Source organism: Zootoca vivipara, chromosome 2, assembly GCF_965207765.1.
Source record: "Zootoca vivipara chromosome 2, rZooViv2.hap1.1, whole genome shotgun sequence".
In the NCBI taxonomy this organism is placed as follows: Eukaryota; Metazoa; Chordata; class Lepidosauria; order Squamata; family Lacertidae; genus Zootoca; species Zootoca vivipara.
This window is the reverse complement of record NC_142584.1, coordinates 54,125,144-54,151,410: the sequence shown is the minus strand read 5'-3', so window position 1 is coordinate 54,151,410 and position 26,267 is coordinate 54,125,144. Positions and strand designations below refer to the sequence as shown.

The 26,267-nt window shown below is 42.2% G+C and overlaps 1 protein-coding gene across 1 annotated transcript; it reads left to right on the top strand.

The window, feature by feature from the left end:
* Window positions 1-8,132: 8,132 nt before the first annotated feature.
* Window positions 8,133-24,552, top strand: FSTL4 (follistatin like 4). Its single transcript, XM_035099403.3, has 3 exons — window positions 8,133-8,247; window positions 22,271-22,432; window positions 24,237-24,552. Exons 1-3 carry the CDS (start codon window positions 8,178-8,180, stop codon window positions 24,437-24,439), a joined length of 435 nt encoding a protein of 144 aa, XP_034955294.3. The 5' UTR covers window positions 8,133-8,177; the 3' UTR covers window positions 24,440-24,552.
* Window positions 24,553-26,267: the final 1,715 nt, after the last annotated feature.

Genomic DNA, 26,267 nt, shown 5'->3' with positions numbered 1-26,267 from the left:
GAAAGAGGAGGAGAAATATTGCTTTCCGGCGGGTTAGTGCTAATTATTAGCGGCCGCCAGGCACGTGACAATGCAAATCGCCCTTCTCGTCGCCGCATGGCACGGCACACCAGCCAGCGTCTCGCGGCACACTAGTGTGCCGCGGAACAGCGGTTGAGAAACACTGGAATAGATGACATGGTTTGTATTGTATTAAGTGATCAATATCTTGGTAATGCCCTGCCTTGTACAGATGCTGATTTACAACAGTTTTCACTTCCCTAAAAGGCTTCCACTAGCTTAATTATTATACTGTGCAGTATACTAGGGGCAGCGTTTGTACAACACACAATTGGACAACACATCTACAGCCTACTACAGAGGCACATTTAAAATTGCCTGTGCTCGTTTTGTGGAGGAAGTGAAGTGCCAATAGTCATATCTTGTTTTTAAATATATATATCTTGAGTGTCCGAACAAAATGGCAGCCATGGGCAACAAGAGAAGAGATGACTGTGCTCTATACTCATGAGTATTGCCACAAAGAAACCACTGGTTGTGGTTACCGTCTTTGTGATGTTACCGTAATTCTTACACCCATGGTTGAAACTGCTGTGAATGCCCTTCTTCATATACAGATTTTAGAAACTCAGGTGGATGTATTTGTCAACGGCCAGTACACTTGAGAACTTGGAATAACTATGCCTGTAATTTTGCCCAATGCAGCCTAGCCGGCTGATCATTATATCAATAAGATTACCCTTTGCTATTCATTGCACAGGACAACTTACCACAAATCCGCATTTAGTCATTACTCCCAAAATATAGTTTTCGTCACCTATCATTCTCCCCCACCCTTCTCACAGGTACTGAAAGTTATTTCCTGTCTCGAGATTTGATTTAAAGTCATCTGCAATTGCCTTTTTTTGGGGGGGGGGGAGTTTGCCTAGGACAATTGCATAGGGAATTTAGGAGGCAAATGTTCTTACAAACTAGTTTATAGCTTATCTTCCCACACCTTTGATGAAAAATCAATAGTTTCTCTTCAATGCCATGCTCCCAGGAGTTAAACTGCAGCATGCAATTTGTTTATTACTGTTGCTTGTGTGTACCACTACCCGTGACAGATAAAAGTATGGCTGGAGGTACTTGTAAGGAATACTTGTCCAAAGTTAAAGCAGAAAAAAACAGTGCCAGAATAATGGATTTGGGACGTAAGGGAGGCACGCCCAGCCATGAAGCTGACTGGCTTTGGACAATTCTCTCTCTTAACCTAACCAACTTCATGGAGTTCTGATAAAGATCAAAGAGAATAAAAATTTAAAAACCTAGTAAATGTCAAACATAGAAGATACTTCACACATAAATTCATTTGCCACAGTTATCCTGGTGTTTGGTGTTTTCTCATGCGAATTGTGAAGGGCATTTGCAGTGGACATCTGCTGGGCTTCCCTGGCCTTTTAGGAATGTGCATCTACCCTTCACCTTCAACCTTTTCACTGTGGGGAACACCGCAGCAACCGCCATTGCTTCATAAAGCGTTAAGCAGCTTTATATGTCAAGCGTGCAAAGGGTGTTATCTCTGCCAAATCCAAGATTAACAGTGGACGTTAACACTGCAGGGCTTTACTGCCTAGGCCAAGAACCTGATGTCAATTATGCAACCTTTGAAAGTTAAATGCTTAATAAATGTTAAAACAAAGCAGTAGAAAATGATGTACCATTTGTACTCTTCGGAATCCTGGGATTCCTTTGAAACTTGTCTGGAATTTCTCAGTAGAATTAACAGAAATAGCAGACAAGCTTCCCTAAAAGACACCTTGCTCACTACTACTGCAATCACCTACAGGGGTTTGTTGTAGGACACACTCTTCGTTCCTTCAGGGCAGCAGTGAAGTTGAAGAGGCCTAGCAAGGACATTTGAATGTGCTTGGCACCTATCTTAAAGTACTTCAAATCCCTCTGCTTCTTGCTGGCAGAAGAGTCAGTGTGGAAAAACTTCCCTAAAGGTTTAAAGTTTGAAAACCAAAGAAGCTCAGTATCTTCCTCAGCTCCGGTTACCTCACATACCAAAAGCAAAGGAATTTCCATATTGTTTTATTAAAACAGATAGGATAGGCCCAAAACAACAGACTGGATATGGTGCAGAGACCTCATGATGCAGGCGAGATACAATGTGGGGATGTCACCTTGAACCCAGGAATAAAACTCAGGAATAAAAAAAATCTGCTGAGTGATGGCTAGGCCACCCCACACATGATTTAGCTTTATAGCTCATTCCTTCAGAGGGAGTGCAAATCCTCCCAGAATAGATATCTCCCTGAGAAGTTCCATGCCTCTTATGTTTTTCCTGGAAACTATTTGGAAGTTTCACCTGAGGGGAAGAAATCTACATATTTGCTTTCCTTAAATTACAGAATTGACCAGCACGGAGTAAGACCAAGAGCAAACAATGCTAATGAAACGTACATTCCCAGCTTGTCTCTGGAAATGAATTATTAAGAGGGGCAAAGAAAATGATTTAGGTGTCCATAACTAATTTAGATGTTTATTGGTTGTGTTTACATTAATCACTCGTGAGTCTATTGTAAGAATTAAGATTAGGGACAATTTGATTAGTATGGAGAAAGTAATTTTCGACGTGATAGACACTGGAGATTTTGCACTAGACAGATCTCATTAGATGCTAGGGTGGTTTGTGTTTTACAATCCTGTGAGCATCATTACAATAATGTTTCTGATATTGTGAAGAATAAGCAATATTTACAAGTCCTTCTCCATTATATAAAACAGGAGCTCTGTTGAGTGCAATTAATCACCACCACCAACAACAATAATAAATATGAGCCAGAGTTCTAGCACTGAAGGGAATATATGAGGCTGTGCATAACTCTTTTGTCAGCTGTATTTTGGGGGTGCTTTGAAGTATGGAATGTCCAGTGTTATAGCAAGTGGTTGTAATGTTAGGGGTCAGAAACAGCTTCTGGGGGGGATTATCCTGCCCTTTTATTGCCCATCTAAAGTCAAAATAAGGGTTTTGGGAGTGGCAGCATTTGTGACGAAAAGCGGAGCATAGTTTGGGTAATTGAGACATTAACCTGACAACCTATCGCTCCATATCCAGCAAGGTAAGCTGACAAGGGATCTTTGGATCTTTTCCATCTCTCTGATTTCCCTGTTAAATAAGTTCCTATTTAGGCAAAGAATTGCTTTGGATTCCATATCTGCGTGGAAAAGACATGCTGGGTTCCTCAGGTGGAACTACTGATACCTTAAAGTGCTTCCATCTGTTCTTTATACAACTACATGTCCTATATAAGAGTTCTCTCCTGCAAGACCAACCTTTTCATGAATGAAGCCAACCCCTTCAGGGAACTGGGATGGAGGAAGGAGAATCTCCTAATTTTCATTCTCTTTGGTGCTTCCATTTCACCCATCAATACCTCTTCTTTTAAGATTGCCATCCAGGGTGAATGACTCTGACTCCTGATGTTTCCATCTGTTTCTGTTACTGTTCACACCTAGCATACAGCTTATTAGCAATTGTCTTCGACCTATTACCGGTATCAAAAGTTGGAACAGCTAGTATTTTCATTGTTCATTAATAAATTGTTATACTCACCTGAAAAACAAGGTTTCTCCCTCTCTTTCCCAATTTGAAAGGTTGGCAAATGTTTTCTCTTAAGTATAGTTGTCTATATACTGAGTTCATGAAATGAGATTGGGAGGGAGGGTTCAATTGGGTTTTTTGTGATATTTTAACCTTTGTGGTAGTGTTCTTTAAAATATTGTTCCTTCTGCATCATTTTCCTTCTCCCCGCTTTAAAAAAAAAGAGAGCAGTTTTCTGAGTGTATAATCTGTAAGATTGTCTATGACAATACAATAAAATGATCACACCTTATCTGTGACACAGATCTTGCCACCCAACAAAACTGATTACCTTGTTCTTCTTCATTTATGTGAGATACTTCGTATCACATTAATTTTGACGGGTTAAAAAGCTAAGCCAATATCATTAAACAGAGATTGTCATCCACCTTTTGACAGCTGTTGGTAATTACTGGCAATAGAAGCACTTGATCATCAAACTAATATGACAAGGCCTCACACGTCACCCTTTAAGCAGGTATTTATAAAGTGCTGGTGCTGATGTTAGGAGGGGGCCAAAGGAAAATGAGCCAGTGGGTATGTGCCCCACAGACAGCTACCACCACACCCATAGCAGGACCTGCCAGCCCTATCATGAAGCACAAGAAACCCTCTGAGAAAAAAAGGAAGGGGTTTCCTGCAACTGCAGACCACATCCAATGGGGACATCAACGGAAGTGGACAAACCTACTGTGTAAGAGCAACTCATGCGGTCAGCTCCACATCATTCTGTAGGGTTTCCACCATTCCAGAGCTGTGTGCCATTAACAATTGTGCAATGGGGAGAGGCTTCACCTGCCAAATTTCTGCAAGTTCAGCTCTGCAAAAAAATAAACAATGAAATGAAATGTAAAAGAAAGAAAGGGTGGCGAATGAATAGCAAATAGTTCTGATAAGAAACTGAAACATTGGAGCAGTTCTAGAAAGGAGTTACAGAAAAGGCACCTGACAGTTGGCCAGACATTGTTTTGTTTTTTAAATTGTCTGTGCACCGTAGTGGCTTTTAAAGGATTATTGAATATAAAAGCAAGCCGAGATCAATCCAGAATGCTGGTTTTTAAACTAACAAAGCTTGAAAGTGTACTGGGATCATTTAAGCAATATTCTTTTCCAAGGGTATTTGTAAAATGTAAAAGAAACCCACTAGAGCAGGCATGTCAAACCTGCGGCCCTCCAGATGTTTTGGACTACAATTCCCATCTTCCCCAACCACTGGTCCTGCTAGCTAGGGATCATGGGAGTTGTAGGCCAAAACATCTGGAGGGCCGCAGGTTTGACATGCCTGCACTAGAGGATAGAGACTTTTATTTCAAGGGGGGGGGTGAGGCATACCAAGAAGGGAGCAGTTTGCTGCTATGTGAATATGTCACTTAAAAGAATATAGGCGCGTGAGCTTATGGAAAGCAAACATTCTGTTAAAGCCAAGAGCAATTTCACAATGCCACACCTGCTTTTTAGCAGGGATGAATTTTCCGCACATGCCTTCTTGGGAAATGAGGGGAATTGGTCTCTTTCTTGGGAATTACCTGGGCAGGAGGAGAGTGATCAGGCTGCTATTTAAGCCTGCTGTCCAGCCCTTAACCTTCTATTTTGCAGCATCCACTCTTTCTAATTTTTTGCTAGCCATCCTTTCTGGGGCCTGAGTAATAATTTTAGAGGAGTGCCTGATTGATCCATGGAATTCCTTCTTCACCCACTGTAGGATCCTTTGATTTGCTCTTGATATACGTACTTACTTGGTCTGCTTTGGACTCAGAACAGGAAGGTAAGGGAATTTAAAGATTTAGTAGACAGGCAGGCTGAGGCATTATGGAGGTTGTCAGGAGTCTTGAGTCACCTTCTGCAGCCTTTGGCTTGGGAATCCCTGAGCTGCCTTGTAGACCTGGCATGCACACCTTGGTGAACACTGGACAGTAGGCCCCTTTTGAATATGATACTTTAGAAGTCAATAACAAGTGTGATATAATTTATTAGCAATAAGACAAGGATTCTGAGTGATTCCTTCACTGCCCTTTGGTTAACGAATTTGTGTCCATTTGACAAGGGTGTGAGGGAGGGTCTACTATCCTTTTAAAAGTATTTCTTAATGTCTGGAGAAATGTCAGTCTTTGGAATTTTGGAGGAGAACCACAGCTGTCTAAAAGATAAGAGGGTTTTCTTCCAAAATTCCTCTGTAGGGCTTCACACATTTCTTCAGTGGGCACCTAATCTTCTGGGGTCTCTTTTGGATATGAGTGCTTTTCTCTTTTGGTATCACACTGGAAGTTCCCCGTAATACTCACATATCAAAGAGAGGATATTTATTCTGCAGGCATAATTTATTATAAGCACTGCAAATATATAGCCTGCATTAATTGCAGAGAATCAAAAATAGGAGTTTAAGCATCATAAATTATGTCTTTAGGCAAAAGCTTCTCTTTAGTTTATGGGAATGAAATAATAAAATAGGACTTTACATCTTTGAAAAATGTATTTGCTCATACTATGCATCAGAGTAAAATAGATCATCCATAAAAAGACAATTTTAGAGCACCAACCAAGTGTTCATAACATTAATCAGAGATGTCTATTAGGAAGCAACACATGAATGGCAGAGGATTTTTATTGCTTTGTTTTTCTTCAGCTCTTTTATAAATCATCTCATAAAAGTAGCCATCTAGTTTTTTATTGATTTAAATTCAATCTAGACTATAATATTTCAAGCATAACAATGCCTGATAATACTAGTACTTCCATCCAAGTCTGCTTTCGGAACTGGTGCAGCTCAGAAGCTTGCTCTCATATCCTCTTGAGCTTTGTTTGGAATATGACAGGCATCCCCAAACTGTGGCCCTCCAGATGTTTTCGCCTAAAATTCCCATGATCCCTAGCTAACAAGACCAGTGGTTGGGGATGGTGGGAATTGTAGTCCAAAACATCTGGAGGGCTGAAGTTTGGGAGTGCCTGGAATATGAGGTACCACTTGTGTGAGAACAGTTAGCAACTCACAATCTTCATACAGTGTTTGCTTTTTAAAACCTAGAACTAACGGAGTACCCTTGCGGCTTGGGCCATGGAAACACATCACTCATGTTTGAAAATGCAGCAGTGGTACACGAAGGGGCAGAACAACCATCTTCTGACATTGGTTCCATTGCCTCTTGCCAGACATGGATGGTGTGCAGGGCAAGGCAGTGTGAAGTCAAGGAAGCTGCATGTTACAAATCCAGAGCTTCCTCAAGCTCACTGTCATCTCACCCTGCCCCATCCCAGTAAACACAGCACTGCCTTCCTCCTCCACATGCACCGCTGCTGGACCTGCATATTGAATTCTTTCCTATTTGGCACTTTCCTACTTGGCCCTCCAGATGTTTTTGGACTCCATCTTCCATTAGCCCCAGCTAGCATGCCCAATCTTAAGGGAAGATGGGAGGCGTGGCCTAACAGCGTGTGGAGGGCTGCAGGTTTCCCCACCTGTTACATCTCAGTTCTCAGAGTTCTGAAGCCTTTTATTGGGTCTGAAGAGTTAAACTCTTTGCCCCCGCATTCATGATTATTTTCTGCCTGATGTTTTATTAGCCTTATCACACAATTGGAGATATATCAGGCATTAAGGCTCTGCACGTAAAGGATTTTATTTAGCATGTGTCATACATTAAGCTAATTAAGGGAGGGGAAAATCATTCTTTAACTTAATTAAGTATGGTTTTTAAATGTGTACTTTTGGGTTTTGTGTAAAAGTATCAGCACTTCAGCAAAATCCTGCATGCTAATGAAAGCAGGAGGAAAGCTGCAGCCTGTGTTTATTCCTCGATATATAGGCTTAGGAAGCATCATTTGCAGTAAACCGATAAGCAGAACGCAAGGCCAACAGAGCCACATTTTGAAACCTCGCAAATATTTCAGCTTTTCTAGCATAATTATAATTCTAATTTACACCATAAAAACTAGAAGTACAGAGCAGAGTTCTTCTCCTTTTTTTCCCAGGCAAAAAATAAAGCACATTTTAGCCAATTAAAAATCAAAAGGATTTTTAAAAAGGAAATACCCTTTCTTCTTCTTAACTCATAACTAGGTTTATTGAACAATAGAAAAAATCATTGACACACAATGCTCTTGCAATTAATTGAAAGTCTGTTTCGTGCTTCATTTAGTAGGCAGTGCTTTCATTAACCGTATCCATAAACTAAAAGCGCATCCCAAAAACAGTTTGCCTTGTAATTTGTCAAGTATTCAATTGTCAGGCTGGATTATCATCATTTATATAAGAGTCCCATTTTTTTAAAGAAACCAGGGAGCTTTTCAGATGAGTTAGTTTTACTTTCTCCCTTTTATGTATTGGCAGGTTATCTCTTATTCATTCCATTTTACAAATCTGCGTATGTTGAAAATGTAAGCCCCACCGAAAGCTGAGCAGCTGTCAAAACACGCAAAGTGTTAGCATAGCCACTTGCAGCGTTTAAAACAAAATTGCTAAATGATAGGTCTTTTCCCCTCCCTTGTCTTTTGTTACTTACAGGATTTTGGAGAAGATGATTCTCTCTACATCACCAAGGTAACAACTATTCACATGGGCAATTACACGTGTCATGCCTATGGCTATGAAGAACTGTATCAGACCCACATTCTTCAGGTGAATGGTTAGTAAATGGCACATGTGACAATTCGCTGAAATGTTCCTGTGAGCAATGCTGAATGTTAATATTGTTCTCACAAAAGCAACAAAACAAAAGCATACCACATCTTTTCACTGCTACCCACAGAAGGGGGGGGGAACCTGTTATATTGTTAATTTACACATTGAGAAACAGCAAGGGGAAAGAAAGCAGTGATAGAGAGATCAACCGAAGAGATATACAAAATCTTTGTTAATTTTTAAAAAAAATCTATAGCAGTGATGGGTGAAAAGTGGATTGGGAGCTACTGGGAGATCTCTGGCTGATTTGCAGCCATAAGGGTTTCTGACTCCGAATGGCAACAGCAAAAAGGCACCTTTCCTTTTGATTCTGCAACAGGCCTTCACTTTTATCTCCTCCACTTCATAGAGCCCCACATATACCCCAGAAATCTGCTCTGGAGGGTCCCCTAATCACCTGAAGCAGATTTTGAGGGTGTGCAGGAAAGGAGAGTGAAATCCATTGCATGAGTATTTCACTCTTGCATAGACAGTACCAGATAAGGCCCTGTGTCTTTTACCCCTGGCTTGGTTCATAGCGTTCTCAAAAACAAAGTAGATCCATCAGGCCTGAAGTCTGCCTACCCTTGATCTATGGTTAATGCAATTTATCAGTATAGCAGTTATGAATGTTTCCCAGGCCTTTGTTGGTTATCATCAATCTCATGGGCCGACAACTGTTTCCTTGAGGCAAAGTTTTCTTTTCTTGGTCACTGGCAATTTTTAGCTGCAATTTTATTAATGGGGCTATATGCAGCTTCCAGAGAGGGCTCCAAACACAAGTCTGAAGCAGGGTTGTTGTTTTTAGGCCAGCCAAAGAAAAGGAGAGATGAACTTGCAGGATGGGCTCTGCTTAAGGAACAGTGTGTGGTTAATCCATTGTGCCGGGATGCAACAAATTGGTTTGACTTATGGAAATACTTGCATTTTGTGTGTGCGTTCATATATATATGCAGCTAGGTGGGCTGTGCATGCTTCAGGGAGGAAAAAAATTCCCTTCTCCAAATGTTCTTTGTGTGATAACGAGGAGTGGTTCGCCCAGCAGGGCAGGGCAGCAGCAATACCTCCTGGCAGGAATGCCACTGTTGCTTTTACCAGGAGAGCTGAGACAGCAAGATCAGGGCTATGCAGGCACACAGATATAGCCAATCCAGCACTCCTGCATGTGCCCCTGCGGACCCAACCTTGCTGCACCACAAACACACACACACACACACACAACATAGGCGTACCCAGCATGGGGCGGGGGGGCAGCTGCCCTCCCCTAGAAGCAGAGCAGCTGGAGAGGACAGCCTGCTTGGCTGAAGCGAAACAGCAGCAGCAGCAAAGCTGCCTCTGTTGAAAAAAACCTGGGCCTGGACCTGGGCTAACTTCAGCCCACACTCCTTCAAGTCACAGCGAGCACAGCACAGAAAGTGCTGCCCCACAATACTCCGTGGCACCTCATTTGCATACATGCAAGTCACCGCTGCCATTAAAGGAGCGGGCGAGGCAGGAGTGCAAGCGCGGGTGGCTCCGTGTGCTGCCTTGCAAACGGCCCCCTTTTCTCTGGGGGGCGTGCACATTGACCATGCCTCCTGTGGGGATGCTGGCCACGTCATTGCCAGCTAGCCAATCGGGTGGCTGGGGGCGTGGGTGGTGTGCCCCCCCCAGCTTTGATCCTGGGTACGCCCATGCACACACACACACACACACACACACACACACACACACACCTTACTGGTAAGCAGCAGTAATACCTCTTGGAGGAGTGTCTGTTGCTGCAGCTCCATGACGCCAAGTGGCCTGCTCCTGATAATTTCTGATAAATACTGGATGGGGCGGGGGGGGGCATTTTAAATGTATATTTTATTTTATTTTTATTTTGTTTTTTTCCACTTTAGGCAACTGTGGCAGGAAGGGCAGGGTTAAAATGTTAATAAATACATAAGCCAAACAGCTTGCGCCTCTGTATCTTTTCAGATATTCTGGAATGTTACTGGTGTCAGGCAGCAATGTAGATTTGTTGCCATCCCTGAGAATCCAAGCCCCAGAAGGCTTTGAAACTTCAAAAGATGATGCACAGAGTGGGACATTGTAGACAGTAGATCAAATCCAAGGCTTCCTCCAACCTGCCTTTTCAGATACAACAAGTTGGGAGGGGGGTATGTGTTCTTTGTAGATGAAAGTACAGGGAAGTGAGTTTCATGTTTGCTTTTATATATATCTATAAAACCCTGTGAGGCATCCTCTCCTCAAAGGGCATTCTTCTCATTACAAATGTTCTTCCTTGTTTGCCTTGTAATATGCCCAAACAGCCAAGCGCTAGCAAACATGTCAAGTGTGTGGACATCAGTTTTGACAGAGTGGTGTTGGAGTCTTATGCAACACTGCAGAGTGATGCCAGAGCCTGTGAGAAAGATTTGTCTGATGCAGCGTGGAAGGCTCTTGTGCTACCTCTTGAGACTTCCCCCTAAAGTGCCTTGTTGCAGCTCCTAATGTACTCCATTCCCCTTGCACAACTCTTCTTTTTCACTCCAGTGATTACATGTTCCGGCAACTGATGTTGGGGCAGTGGATCAAAAAGGGATGGCAAAACAATGTTGTTTCACCTACAGAAGCCAGTGCTGGCATTGCAAGACTGGTTCTTCTTCAGGGATTGCTTGCATTTCATGGTTTTGCAGTCCGGGGACAAGGTCTGAGCCTTTCCCCTGGACTGAAAGGCAGAATGCTAATTAAGGCAAGGAACATGCAATTAGACTAATCTATAAACTAAGTGAACTTAGCAGAAAATGACAAATAATATAATAGCATATGATAATATATTTTAAATGTGTAGAGAATCAGAATTCAGGAAAATGATGCTCTAGTTTGGTGCTGCCATATGAGTCATACCATAATACATATTTCACAAAAGAACCTGGACCAGTAATTTAGATTGTAAGAAGCTGCCTTATTATAATGAGTTGGGCCATTGGTTCATCTAGCTCAGTACTGCCCACAGCAACTTTCCAGGGTTTCAGGTAGGGGACATTTCCAGCCCTACCTTAAGACGCCAGGAACAGAAGCTAGGACATTCTGCATACGAAGCAGAAGCTCTGCCATACATGCTCCCAATCTTCACACAAATACGCTAACAGTAAGTAAATATTTAGGCCGATTCCTTCTCCTTATCCCAAAGCAAAGGCACCCCGTGGGGAAGTCTGTAGATCTTAGTAAATGCTGGTGCAAACCTCTCTTTTCCCTTCCACAAAATGTGACCCACAAATACTTAAGTATTATGTTGATGAACACCAATAGTTAGCTTGTGCGCTTTCACTTTGCACTGAATATTGTACCCAGTTATCAGGCCTGTAACCAATTCCATGAACATGATGCCCAGTTTGCATGCCTTCTGTTGTTGAAGAGAAGTGTGTTCTTTTTCATTATGTATCTTCCAGTTTGGGGACTGACACTTTGCAGGTGGGGGAGGCTCAACCTCCCTCCCTTTCTCTCTCACTCTGTAAAACATATTTTGTTCTTTTGTGCACTCTCTCCTAACATCAGTTTCCTATCTCAATTGAAGAAGATGACGATGTCACTCACCTTCTTAGTTCCAATCATTCTCCCATTCAAATCTCTCTAGAGACATCACTACCTGTTTCTTAAGAATTATTTTCATTGAGAAAGCATGCTATCCTTGCCCATTAGCTACTCATCTAACATACGAAGGAAGATTATCCAGCAGCTGTGTAATACTAGGATAGCGCAGACACTATCCTAAGGAATATGCATATGGCACAGAAGTTTCATATGTCTGCCCTTAGAACCTGTACATAATCTGTAAGAAAAAGTATGTAGACCTAGCATTATCTGGGCAACATGGGAGATGATGCAGAAGGTGTCTTTACAAGACTGCTCCAGCAGTCAGAAAACCCAAGTCATGTGGGAGGAATCAGAGAAGTGACTCCTTCCTTTGTTAGCCTTATATCTACCAGGAACTGGATCAGTTCCTGTGGAGGCTGGTCCATTAGGGCAAATGGGCCCCACCAACCTCTATCTGCCCTCAGCCAGTCCCCACCTGTCTGCCTTCTTTCTTACAATCAGTCCAAGGGGTGACACTGTCTGTCAGCTTCATACTCCTTAGTCTCAATGTTGCCCCTTAAAGAACTCAGATGGAAGCATGGGAACAAAACTAGTATTAGTTGGATCCGCCTCTCTTTAGTTCTGGTTCCACCTACTGTTGCTCTCCCACCCTTCCATTCAACCAATAGGCACCAGCCACCACTGATAAGTTAAGTCCTCATGTGGAAAAAAGCTGCATTGTGTGGGGACCTTCTATGTCAGCAGGGAATTCTGACATTACCAAAGTTGTGTGGGAAAGCACATGACACAGAGCTTCCCAGTCTGTTGAAAGGGTTTGAAAGAGGAGCATGATGTAAAACATGGGGCATTTTGAATAGGATAGGTTGAAACAGCACCATTTTCTGAAAAGTAAAACTACCGATGTTTCTCTAAGTTCCACTGTCTTTCACAACATTTCTTTCAAGAAGATGGAATGAATCTGGTTCAATGCACTCTGTGCCTGTGAATAGTTAATAGGGGTCATAAAGAAACACAGGTATGCTGGTAATATGCTTTCTCCCCTTATATGTGCTCATATCACATTAGAGTTTTGTATTTTATACATCAAGTTTAGCGAAAGAAAAGCCATTTATCATTTCTAACAGAAAGCTTTTGGGGGGATAAAGAGCCTCATAAAACAGTAATCTGCTATGAAAATGGATAGTTTGCAAACCAAAAGACCCCTGAGTGCCAGGAATCATTTTCCTTGGTTGCTGCTCCGTAGAATAAGTTGACATAAATCATCGTAACGTCTTCCATGAAAATGGCTACCAAAGGTGGTTGGCTCCTCAATCCAATTTCAGAGATCATCCAAGAGAGCTCCCTAGTAATAGACAGCCATTTGGAACAAGGTAATGTGTGGCAATCTGGCATTTAGAAGAAAAACAGAAAGGTAGAAAAATTCCTCCAGTTTTAGATCACAATCAAACGGCATATGAGCAGTCTGTCCATGTAAATCATTGATGCAACATCACTGTGTTCTTTCAGCTGAGAGCTTTACATATGAATCTGAGTAGAATTTTTATTTTTATTTTTTGCCTGCTTGCACATTTGAAATAGCAAAAAAAGACAATCACGGGAATATAATGAGCACAGAACGAATCTAAACCGTGAAAGATCCCTGAAACGAGATGTATAGAATTAAAGTAAAGAATATAAATTATAGAAACCTTTGAGGTTTCTTTGAGTAATTTATGTTTTTTTGAGTATTTATATACATCAATTAGGTTAGCTTCACTATAATTTATATTCTTCACTTTAATTCTATACATCTCGTTTCAGGGATCTTTCACGGTTTGGATTCATTCTGTGCTTGCACATTTGGTCAAACAGGGTTTTTTTCACCTACTCTGTACTGGATTCAGGTGGTGTTCATGTTTAGAGGTCAGTGCTGTTAAATAGATTGGTTTGGTTTCATGGCTAAGTCAGTCACATTGCTGGCAAGGAGGTGTGGGAAAGGTTAAGGTTAGATAAGGCAACAGGTGAGCGCCCTTAGGCACTGCTATGGATTGTGAAGGTCATAGGGTTTATCCACACTTCTTTCCCCTGGAAAGCCCATGCTTTAGTGCTGAAACAGCAAATGGCAATCGAGTTTTCCGCAGAGTGGGTTTTCTGGGGGAAAGCAGTAGGGAAAAGGCAAAACCACTTGGATCCATGTCTAGATAGCACAGGGCAAGCATAAAACCACTCTGGCCCATGCTTTCTAGGCAAACTGAAGTGTGGACAAGCCCTTAGCCTGTTCCGGAGACCCACCTGCCACATCTTTCCAGAGTTATGGGGCCTTGGATGGGGTGGGGGCCTGGGTTTGGAGCTATGCCTTGTCATGTGCCGTGAAATGGGCAGGGCTTGACTCACCCAAGGTTGAGCTTAAGTTAGGTTCCCACTCTGTAGATGTAGTTTAAATTAAATATTGCCCTAGTTCAACGCCTCACTTATGTGTGTCTCACCATTTATTCTTGGGTTCAGTCACAGATAGATTGGTACATTCATTCCTTGCTACCAGTGTACAACAGGCAGTTGCCAGCACCCTCATGTCATCTCTGAATCCTCCATTTAAGGGAATAAAAACAAAATATTTAAAAGAGGTTGGGTGAAATCAGGAGTGTATTGGAAGTCCAATGCTCCTTTGGAAAGTGAAGACTAATGTGCAGTGCCCACTAATCCTTCTGAAATGGTGACATAGTAATTTCACTTTGAGGCAATTTTAATGGAGAACTTTGATTCAGTACTGTAGGTGGCTAGTGACAATCCTTTCACAGGATAAATGTGTGCATTCAGGGCTGCTGCTGAAACATATGGGAAAGCTGTGTTCCATACTTCTTTGGGATCCTCAGAGAAATAAGGCGATACCTCAGCCTTTATTAATTCCAGTTGACAAGTCTTGATCATATGGCACTGAAGTCTTTGTTATTTTGCCACTGGAACAACCACCTTGAAAGCATGCACCTATAGAAACCTATCCAAGCCTTCTGCAGCCCTATTCTCCGGCCCATCACTACCTAGAACTGAACAGGCAGATCCCAAGAAGACAAGCTTCAATGGTATCCGCACAGCTATAGAACTCTCTACCCAGGGAGACTCATCAAGCTTCCCCTTTTCCTGTCTTTAGATTCCCATTGAGAACTTAATTTCAAAACAACCCATAAGGCTTTTTACAAATGTGTTTTATGGTGCTTTTGTATATAGTTATGCTGTTGCAGCCACAAACATATTTAATTGGTGTGTTGCTGTTACGCTGTTTTAATGCTGTGAGTTGCCTTAGGAAAGTGTTTCGTTCTTTCTTTTAAAATATGTTAAATTAATAAATAATAGAGATCTAACAACAATGACAGGATGTGGGTGGCGCTGTGGGTTAAACCACAGAGCCTAGGACCTGCTGATCAGAAGGTTGGTGGTTCAAATCCCCGTGACGGGGTGAGCTCCCGTTGCTCGGTCCCTGCTCCTGCCACCCTACCAGTTTGAAAGCACGTCAAAGTGCACGTAGATAAATAGTTACCACTCTGGTGGGAAGGTAAACGGCGTTTCCGTGCACTGCTCTGGTTCGCCAGAAGTGGCTTAGTCATGCTGGCCACATGACCTGGAAGCTGTACGCCGGCTCCCTCGGCCAATAACGCAAGATGAGCGCCGCAACCCCAGAGTCGGTCACGACTGGACCTAATGGTCAGGGGTCCCTTTACCTTTACCTTTAACAACAATGACTGCTTTGCAAAGCTTTTACGGTTCACTGGGTAAATCACTAGTTACAGGTAGGTAGCCGGGTTGGTCTGAGTCGAAGCAAAATAAAAAAATTCCTTCAGTAGTGCTACTGAAGGAATTTTTTATTTTGGGTAAATCACTGTTTGGGAAGATGGAGAGGGAATTATTATTGTTGTTTAAATTTGACATGCCTACTCAGAAGGAAGTCTCATTGAGTTCCATAGGGCTTGCTCTCAGGTAAATGAATTTACCTGAATTGCAGCCTTAGCCCCTGTTCACAGCCTAGCCACTTCTATGAGCACATTAATAATGATGATGATGATGATGATAGTGAAGAAGTTATTGCATGAAGAGACATCTTCATTCATTTCAACTGAAGAAAAAGTAAGGTGACCAAGAGGGACATTTTCTGCTCTAGTGAAGTGAATGAATAATCCCTTCAGCATAAAAGAAGCTCTGTGCTTGTGTGTGAGAGAGAGAAAGAGGGAGGGAGGGAGGGTTCTGACTCTAGACTGCATAGCTGCCAAGTTATCCCTTTTTTTAAGGGATTTTCCCTTATGCTGAATAGGCTTCCTCGCAAGCAAAGGGAAAACTTGGCAGCTATGCTAGACTGGAGCATGGATGTTGATAAAGGAAATATGGATTATTTATTTAGAAATGTGTGTCTCACCCTTCGAATGCTTTTGCACTGCTAAGAGCAGCTGACGGTTAAAATACAGTATGCTGTCCAGATGCTATTGATTCCCACAATAAAAACAATATAAAACAAGCCAATATAAAAAATTAAAACAGGCACAGCATACAAAACCTGCAAACAGAGTGCACTGTATAATACACCACCTGCCAGGCAGGAACTTGCTGGAACAGAAATGTTTTCACCAATCGATGGAAAGCAGTGAGGGAGGAGGCCAAATAAACATCCCAGGATAAGGTCTTACATAATGCTGGTTGCAGGAAGGAGAACACAAAAACCAGAACGTAGAGATTAGGCAGGCTGTTGAAGGAGGAAGTGGTCCCTTGAGTATTTTAGAGCCAAGCCAAGTAGAGTATTTTAAAGTTTTAAAGGCAATCACCAACACTATGGCTTGTATTTGGAAACACATTGGCAACTAGTGCAGTTGTAGTAGAATGGGTGACATATGACCCCGTGGCCAAGCACCCATGAGCATGAGCCTTGCAGCTACATTTTAAAGTTTCCCAATGTCTAGCTCAACAACTTTTCCATCCAGATTTTCACTGTTTGAAATATCGTGTCCTCCCTCAAAGAGGGCATGTGTTGCGGTGAAACTTGGAGACTGACCTCCTGTGTTGTGGGTGAATAAGATTGGTCAGCCACAACATCCGATTGGTAGGTTCCTCGATGTTGGGTTCAATCTGGCCAATAGGGCGCAGTCCAAACGGATCAAGGGACCTATATATTTGCATGCACGTGACACAGAGCTTCTCTTTTGCCTTGTTCATTCGGAACACCCACCCACCTCTCCCTACTTTTAGGGCATTTTTGCGCTTGACCTTGCTATGCTGCCATGTGTCGTCTGTCGTGGGACAGGGGCACAGCAGGAGTTTCCCCCACTTGGCTGATTGCCTGTTGCCATTTGGGTTTCGCCTGCCGCATAGCAAATCATCACAACTTGTAAGGTTGCAGATAGGCATTTGAAGTGTCATATACCATTTCCACCAGAAATGGAAGCTTATGGAGTAGGGCCTTACCCCACTCCAAAAAGCAACTGGAACCATTTCAGAATGATGCCTCGCAATCCCATCTAAGGCATATAGTAGCTAAGATTCTGTTGAGAAGTCCAACAGGGGCATATTTATCTTGCCCAATTCTCAGCATAGGAGAACAACAGTTTTGTTCCAAAAACAACACCTAAAGCAGGATCAAAGTGGTGAGTGTTTTAAACTCTCACTTTTGAAAAATGGGTCTTTTGCTTTGCTCATTTCAAGCACTGCTTGTTTAGGTAAAGTTATAGAGCTTCATCTTTGTTCTGCTTGTGTTGATTAGCTTTAATTAGCATTATTCACTAATGAAAGAAATACTTTTGCCATTATGCTATCAAGTACTTGCAAGGATCAAGCCACATTCTTTGCTTACATGGCTGGTGATGAATCAGGCTCTAAAGAAAGTCAGTCAAGAAAGTCAGGTTAGCACAACTGATGGGCATTCATACCAAAAGTGTTTAAGAAAAACAGCCCAGCATTCATCTACTCACTTTTCATACAGACAAAACTTCCTTTGAATAATCACCTTCTATGAATTTGATTATTATTATTTCCTAATGAGCCAACCTGCTTTTTTTTCTCAGATGCAATGTGACTTCAGTATGTTACCATCTGCACATAATTTTGTATTGTTCTACCCTAGATTCAAGGGACAAAGAAATATAATTACCAGATTTGTTTAAATATCATCAATCTGCCCATGTTAACAAACCCCTCAGTGAGTTTGCCTATTTCCTTTTACAGATATCCTTTGAAAACAGGTTATATTAAATGAGGATGCTGCTCTCATGCCTATTTAAAGATATGATGTAATGCGTGCTAAAATTAGTTTGCCCATGGCTGTAATGAGAATCGCTCAGGAGCATAGTGCTATTAATATGTTGGACTTTTCATTCTTGTTAATTTACTAAGAGAAAGTTGGCTTTTGTAGCAGCCTCAGTACACAAATCTCTTTCCTTCAGAGAGGGACTCTAACAAATCTGGCATGCATTCTTCCAGACAGTTCATGATTAGTAGGCTTGGCAAAGTCAGAAAGCATACTGTCAGCCTGGTTAGAGACTCTTATGGTATGTGAAGCTTATTGTAATGAATGGCAAAAAATATCCCAACAGCACAATGTGCCTTGATGGTTTTATGGATAAAATAAGATAAAACCAAATGCCTGATTTTAAATGGAAGCTAAGCTCAGTTCCTATTTTCTCTGTCCACAATTGCCTCCAGTCACTTCAGTTCAAGTTACTCCTGAGCTGTCTTTTTTTACATCTTTGTAAACAAAAAGACTTGAAACCATGCTTCCCTTTCTGATACCATTTACAGTAATCCCCAGAACTGGTGACCTGAGAACTATTTTAGGGATCAGTAGGTAGGTAGTTGGTAGGTAGGGACGTGGGTGGCTTACTGATCAGAAGGTCGACGGTTCGAATCCCCGCGACAGGGTGAGCTCCCGTTGCTTGGTCCCTGCTCCTGCCAACTTAGCAGTTTGAAAGCACCTCAAAGTGCAAGTAGATAAATAGGTACCGCTCCGGCGAGAAGGTAAACGGCATTTCCATGTGCTGCTCTGGTTCGCCAGAAGGGGCTTAGTCACGCTGGCCACATGACCTGGAAGCTGAACGCCGGCTCCCTCAGCCAGTAAAGCAAGATGAGCGCTGCAACCCCAGAGTCATCTGCGACTGTACCTAATGGTCAGGGGTCCCTTTACTAGGTAGGTGCAAGATAATCACCAGAAGGAAACAGCTCAAGGGATATTGTGGATGAATATAATTGCTAGATGTTCTTCCTTTCTGAAAATAGCATTGGGGACATATTAATTAGAAGGGTTCCTAGCAAGTTTTAATTCTGGGTTTTGGTTACCAAAAACTGAGTTACCAAACGCAAAAAAAAATCAACAACACAACACAACAACAAACTACACATTGTGCTTGCATCAAAAGTTTGCCGGCCGACATCATCCTCTTAAAAGGACTTTCATTGTGGCAATATTCTGAACTGAGCTAGCTCAGTTTGGTGAATATGGCCCCTCTGTGAAACACTTTTAAAATATGTAGTCAAGTTCTTGCAAAAATGCCAGTTTAAAATGCAACCTGGGAAGACTGGAGGGCTCTCACTATGTGTACAGATTAGTGCCAAGATGAAATAATGGGGGGAATGAACGATAGGAGTTTTTCATGGATTCCTCCACTTGCAAATGACAACTTCACGTTAAAAGAGGAATTTCACAAAGATTTGATGCATGCTGATTGTAAAACAATATTTGGTTCTAATATGCAGTCTAATTTTAGTGTCTGTGTATTATTTTTCCACTAGAGCTGCCAAGATACGCTTTCACAACACTCTGTTACTGATTTTGCTTATTTGGGTCACACTCAGTACTGAGTAGATGTAGGATTCAACCCCTTCTTTCTTCAGTTCTCGTTCAAACACCAACCAAAGCTATTTCAGAATACCATTTTAAATTGGATACATGAGGCTGGTTGGGACCCATAGATCAGAGAGCATTCTCAGTAACATCACCACTGTTTTTTTGTAGCATACAAAATAAAAAATGCAATTTTCAAAAATCCACACATACTGTTACATAAGAACCCACCCATCCATTTTACAATGGAAAAACCTTCCCTATACAAAACATATGGCAAACACAAATATGAGTGACATCAGCTTGGCTGAGGGGAAGGGAGGCAGCGTAAGGAAATTACCCTAAATTCACTGAAACACATCATGGTGCTGAGAAGAAGAAAAAAACAGGTAGTTTTCAACAACAGTGAAGTTTACTTTTTCAATACAAAATGCTGCTATATACACTTGCATATCAAACAAGCTATTTGATAAATGTGTATTTTCCTCGAATGGGGCCTTATTCTGTCCTTTAGAGACAAGTGAATTCAAAGAACACTTTTTATTGCATCTATTCCGGTGGCAGAAATGTTCAAACTGTGATCATCTCAGAAATGCCCTTCAGACAGGAAAGGAACGTCTTCTTCAACATGCTCCTTCAGGATAGATATAACTCTCAGTGATGTTAATGGTGTTAATTTGTATTTTATGACAGAGAAGATTCAGCCCAAATTGCTCCCTGTTGCTGGCATTTACAGTTTTATTTATTTTTACTCACAAGACACCAGGGAGAGGACACAGAATACTGTCCTCATTCTAACATGTCTTCATGCAAATTCCACTTCATCACCTTCCTTTATCATGAAGAAAGAGGGCATTGCTCCTTGCTCTCTCAAGAAACTTGTGCATTTTTTAAAAGGTTCACATCAGTGCTGGGATTGCATTCACCTCTGATCCTAAGTTTCCATGAGAGCTTCCCATATTTTGCCTGCCCAAACCTCTGAAATATCTTGCCTTGAGTCCTGTCAGGGGAAAAGATAAGGTATAAATAAATATATAAAAATAATAAAATTCCCCCCTCCCCCAGCAATTTTGCAGCCTGGGGGGGGGGGGAACAGTGGGAAAAGACAGAGGATATATTTAAGTTCAGCATTAGTACACACTACAAGCGGAGAATTCACCTCTTCAAATACCACCAGCACAGTACATCCCATCTGAGATGGTGTCAATCTGAAATTCTAATTTTGCCCATTTCATCTCAGCACTAAACCAAACATAGTTTTACAGGCTGGGCTACTAAAATGCTGAGTTGTTGACACTGTCCTATGTAAGATTGAGCTGTTGATGGCAAAATTAAGCAGTTTCTAACGTGTGAGTTGGTTATTTTTAAAAGCCCTCGGAGTAAATAAACAATTAGATTAGAGTCAAATTTACAGCACAACCCACCCCCCAAGAATTAATCTCTCACATTAGAATTTAGTACAGACCAGTGTTTCTTTTAATAAATTGTGTGTTATTTATTTATTTATTATTTCATTTAGTGAACTGCTTCCCATGACACACCTCGAAGTGATTTATACAAACACACACACACACTTAAAACAAATGCATATACATATAAAAACATTTCTTGAAATACATATAAACAATTTAAACCACAACAGTATGTACATCAAATCCAATACAGATATGAATTGGGATGAAGATCTCCATTTAGTAGACAGAGCAAGAGGCTATGAGAATAGAGATCTGATATGTAATGGGAGGGAGTTCTAAAGGATAGGTGCTGCCACACGAAAGGCCTTCACAGCACTCAGAATGGACCTGTTGGTAGGATGACATCTCCAGGATACTTTCTCCCACAGGATGCAGTGATTGGTTGGGTATGGCGCAGTCCCAACCTGTCTAGAGTTTACACCAGGCATCCCCAAACTTCGGCCCTCCAGATGTTCTGGACTACAATTCCCATCATCCCTGACCACTGGTCCTGTTAGCTAGGGATCATGGGAGCTGTAGGCCAAGACATCTGGAGGGCCGCAGTTTGGGGATGCCTGGTTTACACACCAGTACCAGCATCTCAAACCAAGCGCAGTAGCTTGTTGGTAGTGAGTGCAACTCTTTCAGCAGCAGTGTAATGTGTGTGCGTGTGTGTGTGTGTGTGTGTGTGTGAGAGAGAGAGAGAGAGAGAGAGAGAGAGAGAGAGAGAGAGAACTTCTGAGTACACAGTCAAAAGCAGAAGAGTGCCAATGGAGGGTTGTCAACTCTTTTTCATCCTGCCAGCTGTTCACTCAAAATCGTACACCCCAAAGGTGCTTTTCTTCCTGTAGGGCAACGATACAGGCTTACCACATATTTTCCCAGCATTTGCAGAAAGGCACTTGGAGTGCAGTCTTGAGCAGATAAATGATAGGAAAGGAAAAGTTTACAGCCCCTTAACACAGACACACACACAGACACACACACAGACACACACACACACACACACACACACTGGAGAAAGAAACATGAAATTGCACGTAATGTATGGTTTGGATCCATAATGTTTGGATCCTATATATCCCTATCTGCCACAACAATACTGTGTTGCATGTTGATGATGAGTAAGAGCTTAGTTTAAAGCCACCCATTGTTTTGTTTTGTTTTTCTTTCCACAGTGCCACCAGTGATTCGTGTGTATCCTGAAACCCAGGCACAAGAACCTGGGGTATCTGCCAGCCTCAAGTGTCATGCTGAGGGGATCCCAAATCCCAAAATCTCCTGGCTAAAGAACGGCATTGGTATCATGCCCAAATTGTCCAAGCAACTGATGCTATTAGGTAAGGGTAAGAAAAGTTTGCTCTATCTGAAGTCAAATGGAACCGAATTTTTACTTTTTCTCTTTGCAAATTCAACGTCAGTTAATACTTTCTACGGCTTCTTGGTTAAAACCTGGATCAAGTGCTGCTGTATCAGTTGGGATGAAAAATAATTGGCTCCAGGATTCACCAAATGGGATGAAAAATAATTGGCTCCGTGGTTCACCAAATGAGCCTCAATAGTGGATGCCCTATGCAAGGGATTTTGCTGGCACTATGGGACCTTCTCCCCTTTCCCCACCCCATGCATCCCACATACCTCCTGTGTGAGGGGTAAGGAGGGGGGAATCGTTCTGCCTGACAAGCTGAAATGCCTGTGCTGACAAACAAAGCACAGCACTGACTCCCTCCTCTCTTTTCATATACGTATTATTGGAATGAACAGAACATTATTTTGTGTGTTACTGGAATTAACAGAGCAGGCCTGTTGCACATGGTGGGTGTGGGTGTGTGGGTGTGGAGACTCCATGGAACTGAAACCACCACATCCAAAGCCCTGTTGGCTAGCAAGGTGGGACAGGTTTTTGTTCCATCAAGGGTGTGTTGGGGAAATGAGGGGCTTGAGAATCCTGTGGCTCCTTGACTGCCGCAACAACCCCAGGATGTGCTCCTGGAACACCCTGTTTCAACTTTCACCTCTAGCAGAACAGCTACTTCTGGAGAGTCCTCTGCAGGCATGTTGTGTGTGTGTGTGTGTGTGCTGTGGCAGCACAAGTACCATCCTACTAGTGGGCCTCTTGCCTTTATGTATGTACACAGCTCAGAAAGCCCCTCCATGAGCCAAATGCTGGCTGAGGGACTGTGCCCTAAAGCAGCTCTCAATTCTTTTCATCAGTTTACAGTAATGTAAAGTAAAACTGAGGCATAAAGTACATTTCAAAATGATTTCTCAATTCCTGTATAATTGCCACTTTTAGTATCTTATATTCATAGTGTCAAACTGCCTGTAAAAAAAAAAAGCTATAATCAAAATTAATATCCCAAAATTCATGTACAGGCTTTTAATCGGACTCTGGAAGGCCACATGTTTTTCAAAGAATTTTACAATGCTGCTGAATGGAAATGATTTTATGTGGTTTTACTTCATTTTTAATGGTAAGTTACTGGCCGGTGAACTGTTTTAGACTGTTGTTTTAAGTGGTTGGCGTTACTGAAATGTGCCATTGTATTTTATGGCCGGTTTTGCTGCTTTGCAAAGGCTTTGCTTTAAAAGATGCCCTCGAAATATGTGAATAAATACAAGAAATGAAAATATTATCAGAAGTTCAAAGATGTATCCATCTGATAACGTGTTGTCTACTGTCATTCTCTTATTTTTATAAAGATAGGTAAATTTTTGTGACTTTCCAATGTCATGGTAACAAATCATTCATCCTCAGTATTTCGGGACTTCTTAAACTGTAAGCAATCTCAATTCTGGAACAATGAGTTCAAAAACATAATTGTAAGGCTGAAACCCTGCGTTGTATTCAACACAGTTGCCCTGTTTACTGTTAACACAAAGACTTCCTCCTCCATCATAGAATTTCCTTTCCTCTTCTCTCTCTCTTTCCAGTTCTCCAGAACAGATGGGCAGGTGTGCAAGGAAAGGGAAAAGTGAGGAAGTCCTTGTGCTAACAGAATTACTCTGTTGAATAAAACCCTCTTAGCCTATTTGATTTCACTGGAACTCTCACAAGTAACTGTGTTTAAGACTGCAGCCTAAAAACCTCACTTTCCAGAGCTTGTTACAATTTATAGCTTTTGTGGATCTTTTTTGTTGCAGCAAATGGAAGCGAACTTCACATCAGTAGTGTTCGATATGAAGACACAGGTGCCTATACTTGCATTGCTAAAAATGAAGTGGGAGTAGATGAGGATATTTCTTCTCTCTTCATTGAAGATTCAGCTAGAAAGACTCGTAGGTTTAACTTTTACACACACTTTCTAAGCTCTTTGCTATATCTAAGGTTATGGTTTGAGTTTTAAAACTGCGGAATTGATTGAATGGTGCCAAACTGGGTTTTGCCTGAGTAAAGATTCACATGATCAAGCCTAATTTCAAAGGAGCTGTCTGCTTCCCATTTATCACCAGCAATAGTTTAATTAATTACGCAATTCTAAGGGACTTTGTGGTTCCATTCACTGTTGTTATTTAAAGCTAACAAACTCTGGTTAAGAACTTCCACATTGTTCCTTAGTAGTCTGCTCTAATATATAATGAGTCTGAAGCAAAGATGTATTTGATCTTCACTCATGAAATTCTACATGGAACATGAGAAATTTAGTGATGGGTAGACTTTCTCTATGGTTTGGAATTAAGCCTAACCTCCACCCCCAATTAGTTCAGCAAACATCCCGCAGTGTAACAGCAGCAAGACTACACTGGCACTTAGAGGTTTTCCTGCAGACTCTGCCTCTTTTAGCTTGTCTGGAACACTTGCTGCCATATTCCCTCTTCTAGTAAATCATTCAAGGCTGGGGATAATGCAGATGGTTCCATCCAGGTCAGGAGCATTCTAGGCTGTAGATAAATCTCTAGGCCCTGTTATGCTCCTGATGACATAATCTAGAACATACCAGGCAGGGGCAGAGCAAGCGGGGGTGGGGGGGCAGTCCGCCCCAGGTACCACCCTGGAGTACCGCCGTAGAGGTATCGCCTCTGCACGGCAGCCTTGGGGGGGGGAGCTGCAGGCACGCCGGCTGAACAATTGGGCACCGCGCGGGTGCCTGCTGGAGGGGGGGTGGCACTCAGGGCTGTGCCCCCACCCCGTGATCGGCACCTGAACCTGGACGCTCCATTTAGAAGTCGCAGGGGGCGCGATCCCCCTCTACGTAGTATGCATCTGCAGTGGGATGCTGCATATGTGTGCTAGGTAGAGGAGGATTGTGCGCCCCCACGACTTCAAAATGGAGCCTAAACGGAGCGCCCAGGCTCCAGGCAGATAGTCCACTGGTGCGGCGGGCACACTGCACCAGTGGGCTATCTACCTGGAGCCTGGACGCTCCGCTAGGCTCCCTTTTTAATTCGCGGGGGGTTGCGATCCCTCTCTACGTAGTGACGCATGCGTCATTACGTAGCGGCGCTGGGGGGCATAGCAATTTGCCGTCCCAGGTATTGCGGCGCCTTGCTACGTCCCTGATACCAGGGATTAGAAACCTTCAAGCTTGCTGTGATTATCTTTCTATCCCCATGATGTCCTCCAGGAGATCATTGGTGCTGGGGCAACCAAATCCATACCTGTGGGGTCATAGTATCCAAGGCCTCCATGCTCTGGATGGCATCTGCTGGGGTATGTTATGGCCTAGAGTTTAGGGGCACTCTTTTGCTCCTATTTTGGAGTTTAAAGTGCTCACAAATCAGACCCATACCACTAATGAAACCTCATGGAAGTCTTGCTTATAAAATATTTGCAGGATGTCTCCTGATCTGAAGAAATATGTGCAACATGATACAAGGTTCAGCTAGCTTGGCAGGGAAGAATGAGATACAATATTTTTCATTGACAGTCATAGAATTACATTTCTTGCCGTGCTAATTAAAATTGCAGTCAATTTGTATCTCTCATTTTCTTGATGCCCAAAGCTAACAATGCACTGCTGCAAAAGAAAAATATTTGAAGCTACCTGTCAATATTTTTTTCCAAAATGCAACATAAGATTGGTCTCGCAATCCTTTGTAGCATCATGGCAACCATTGCATAGCACTGTGTAAAGCCAGCTTTACACATTACATTTCTAAGATGCGCCAACAAGATATTGTATTTAAAAATTTAGTGCATGAATTTGACAAACATGTATTTTCAAATGGGCATAT

Coding starts and splice junctions, on each gene's coding strand:
- FSTL4 (XM_035099403.3), top strand. CDS start 8,178: ATGGGCAATTACACGTGTCATGCCTATGGCTATGAAGAACTGTATCAG. Junction 8,248..22,270: donor CCACATTCTTCAGGTGAATG/GTTAGTAAATGG, acceptor TTCTTTCCACAG/TGCCACCAGTGATTCGTGTG. Junction 22,433..24,236: donor CAAGCAACTGATGCTATTAG/GTAAGGGTAAGA, acceptor TTTTTGTTGCAG/CAAATGGAAGCGAACTTCAC.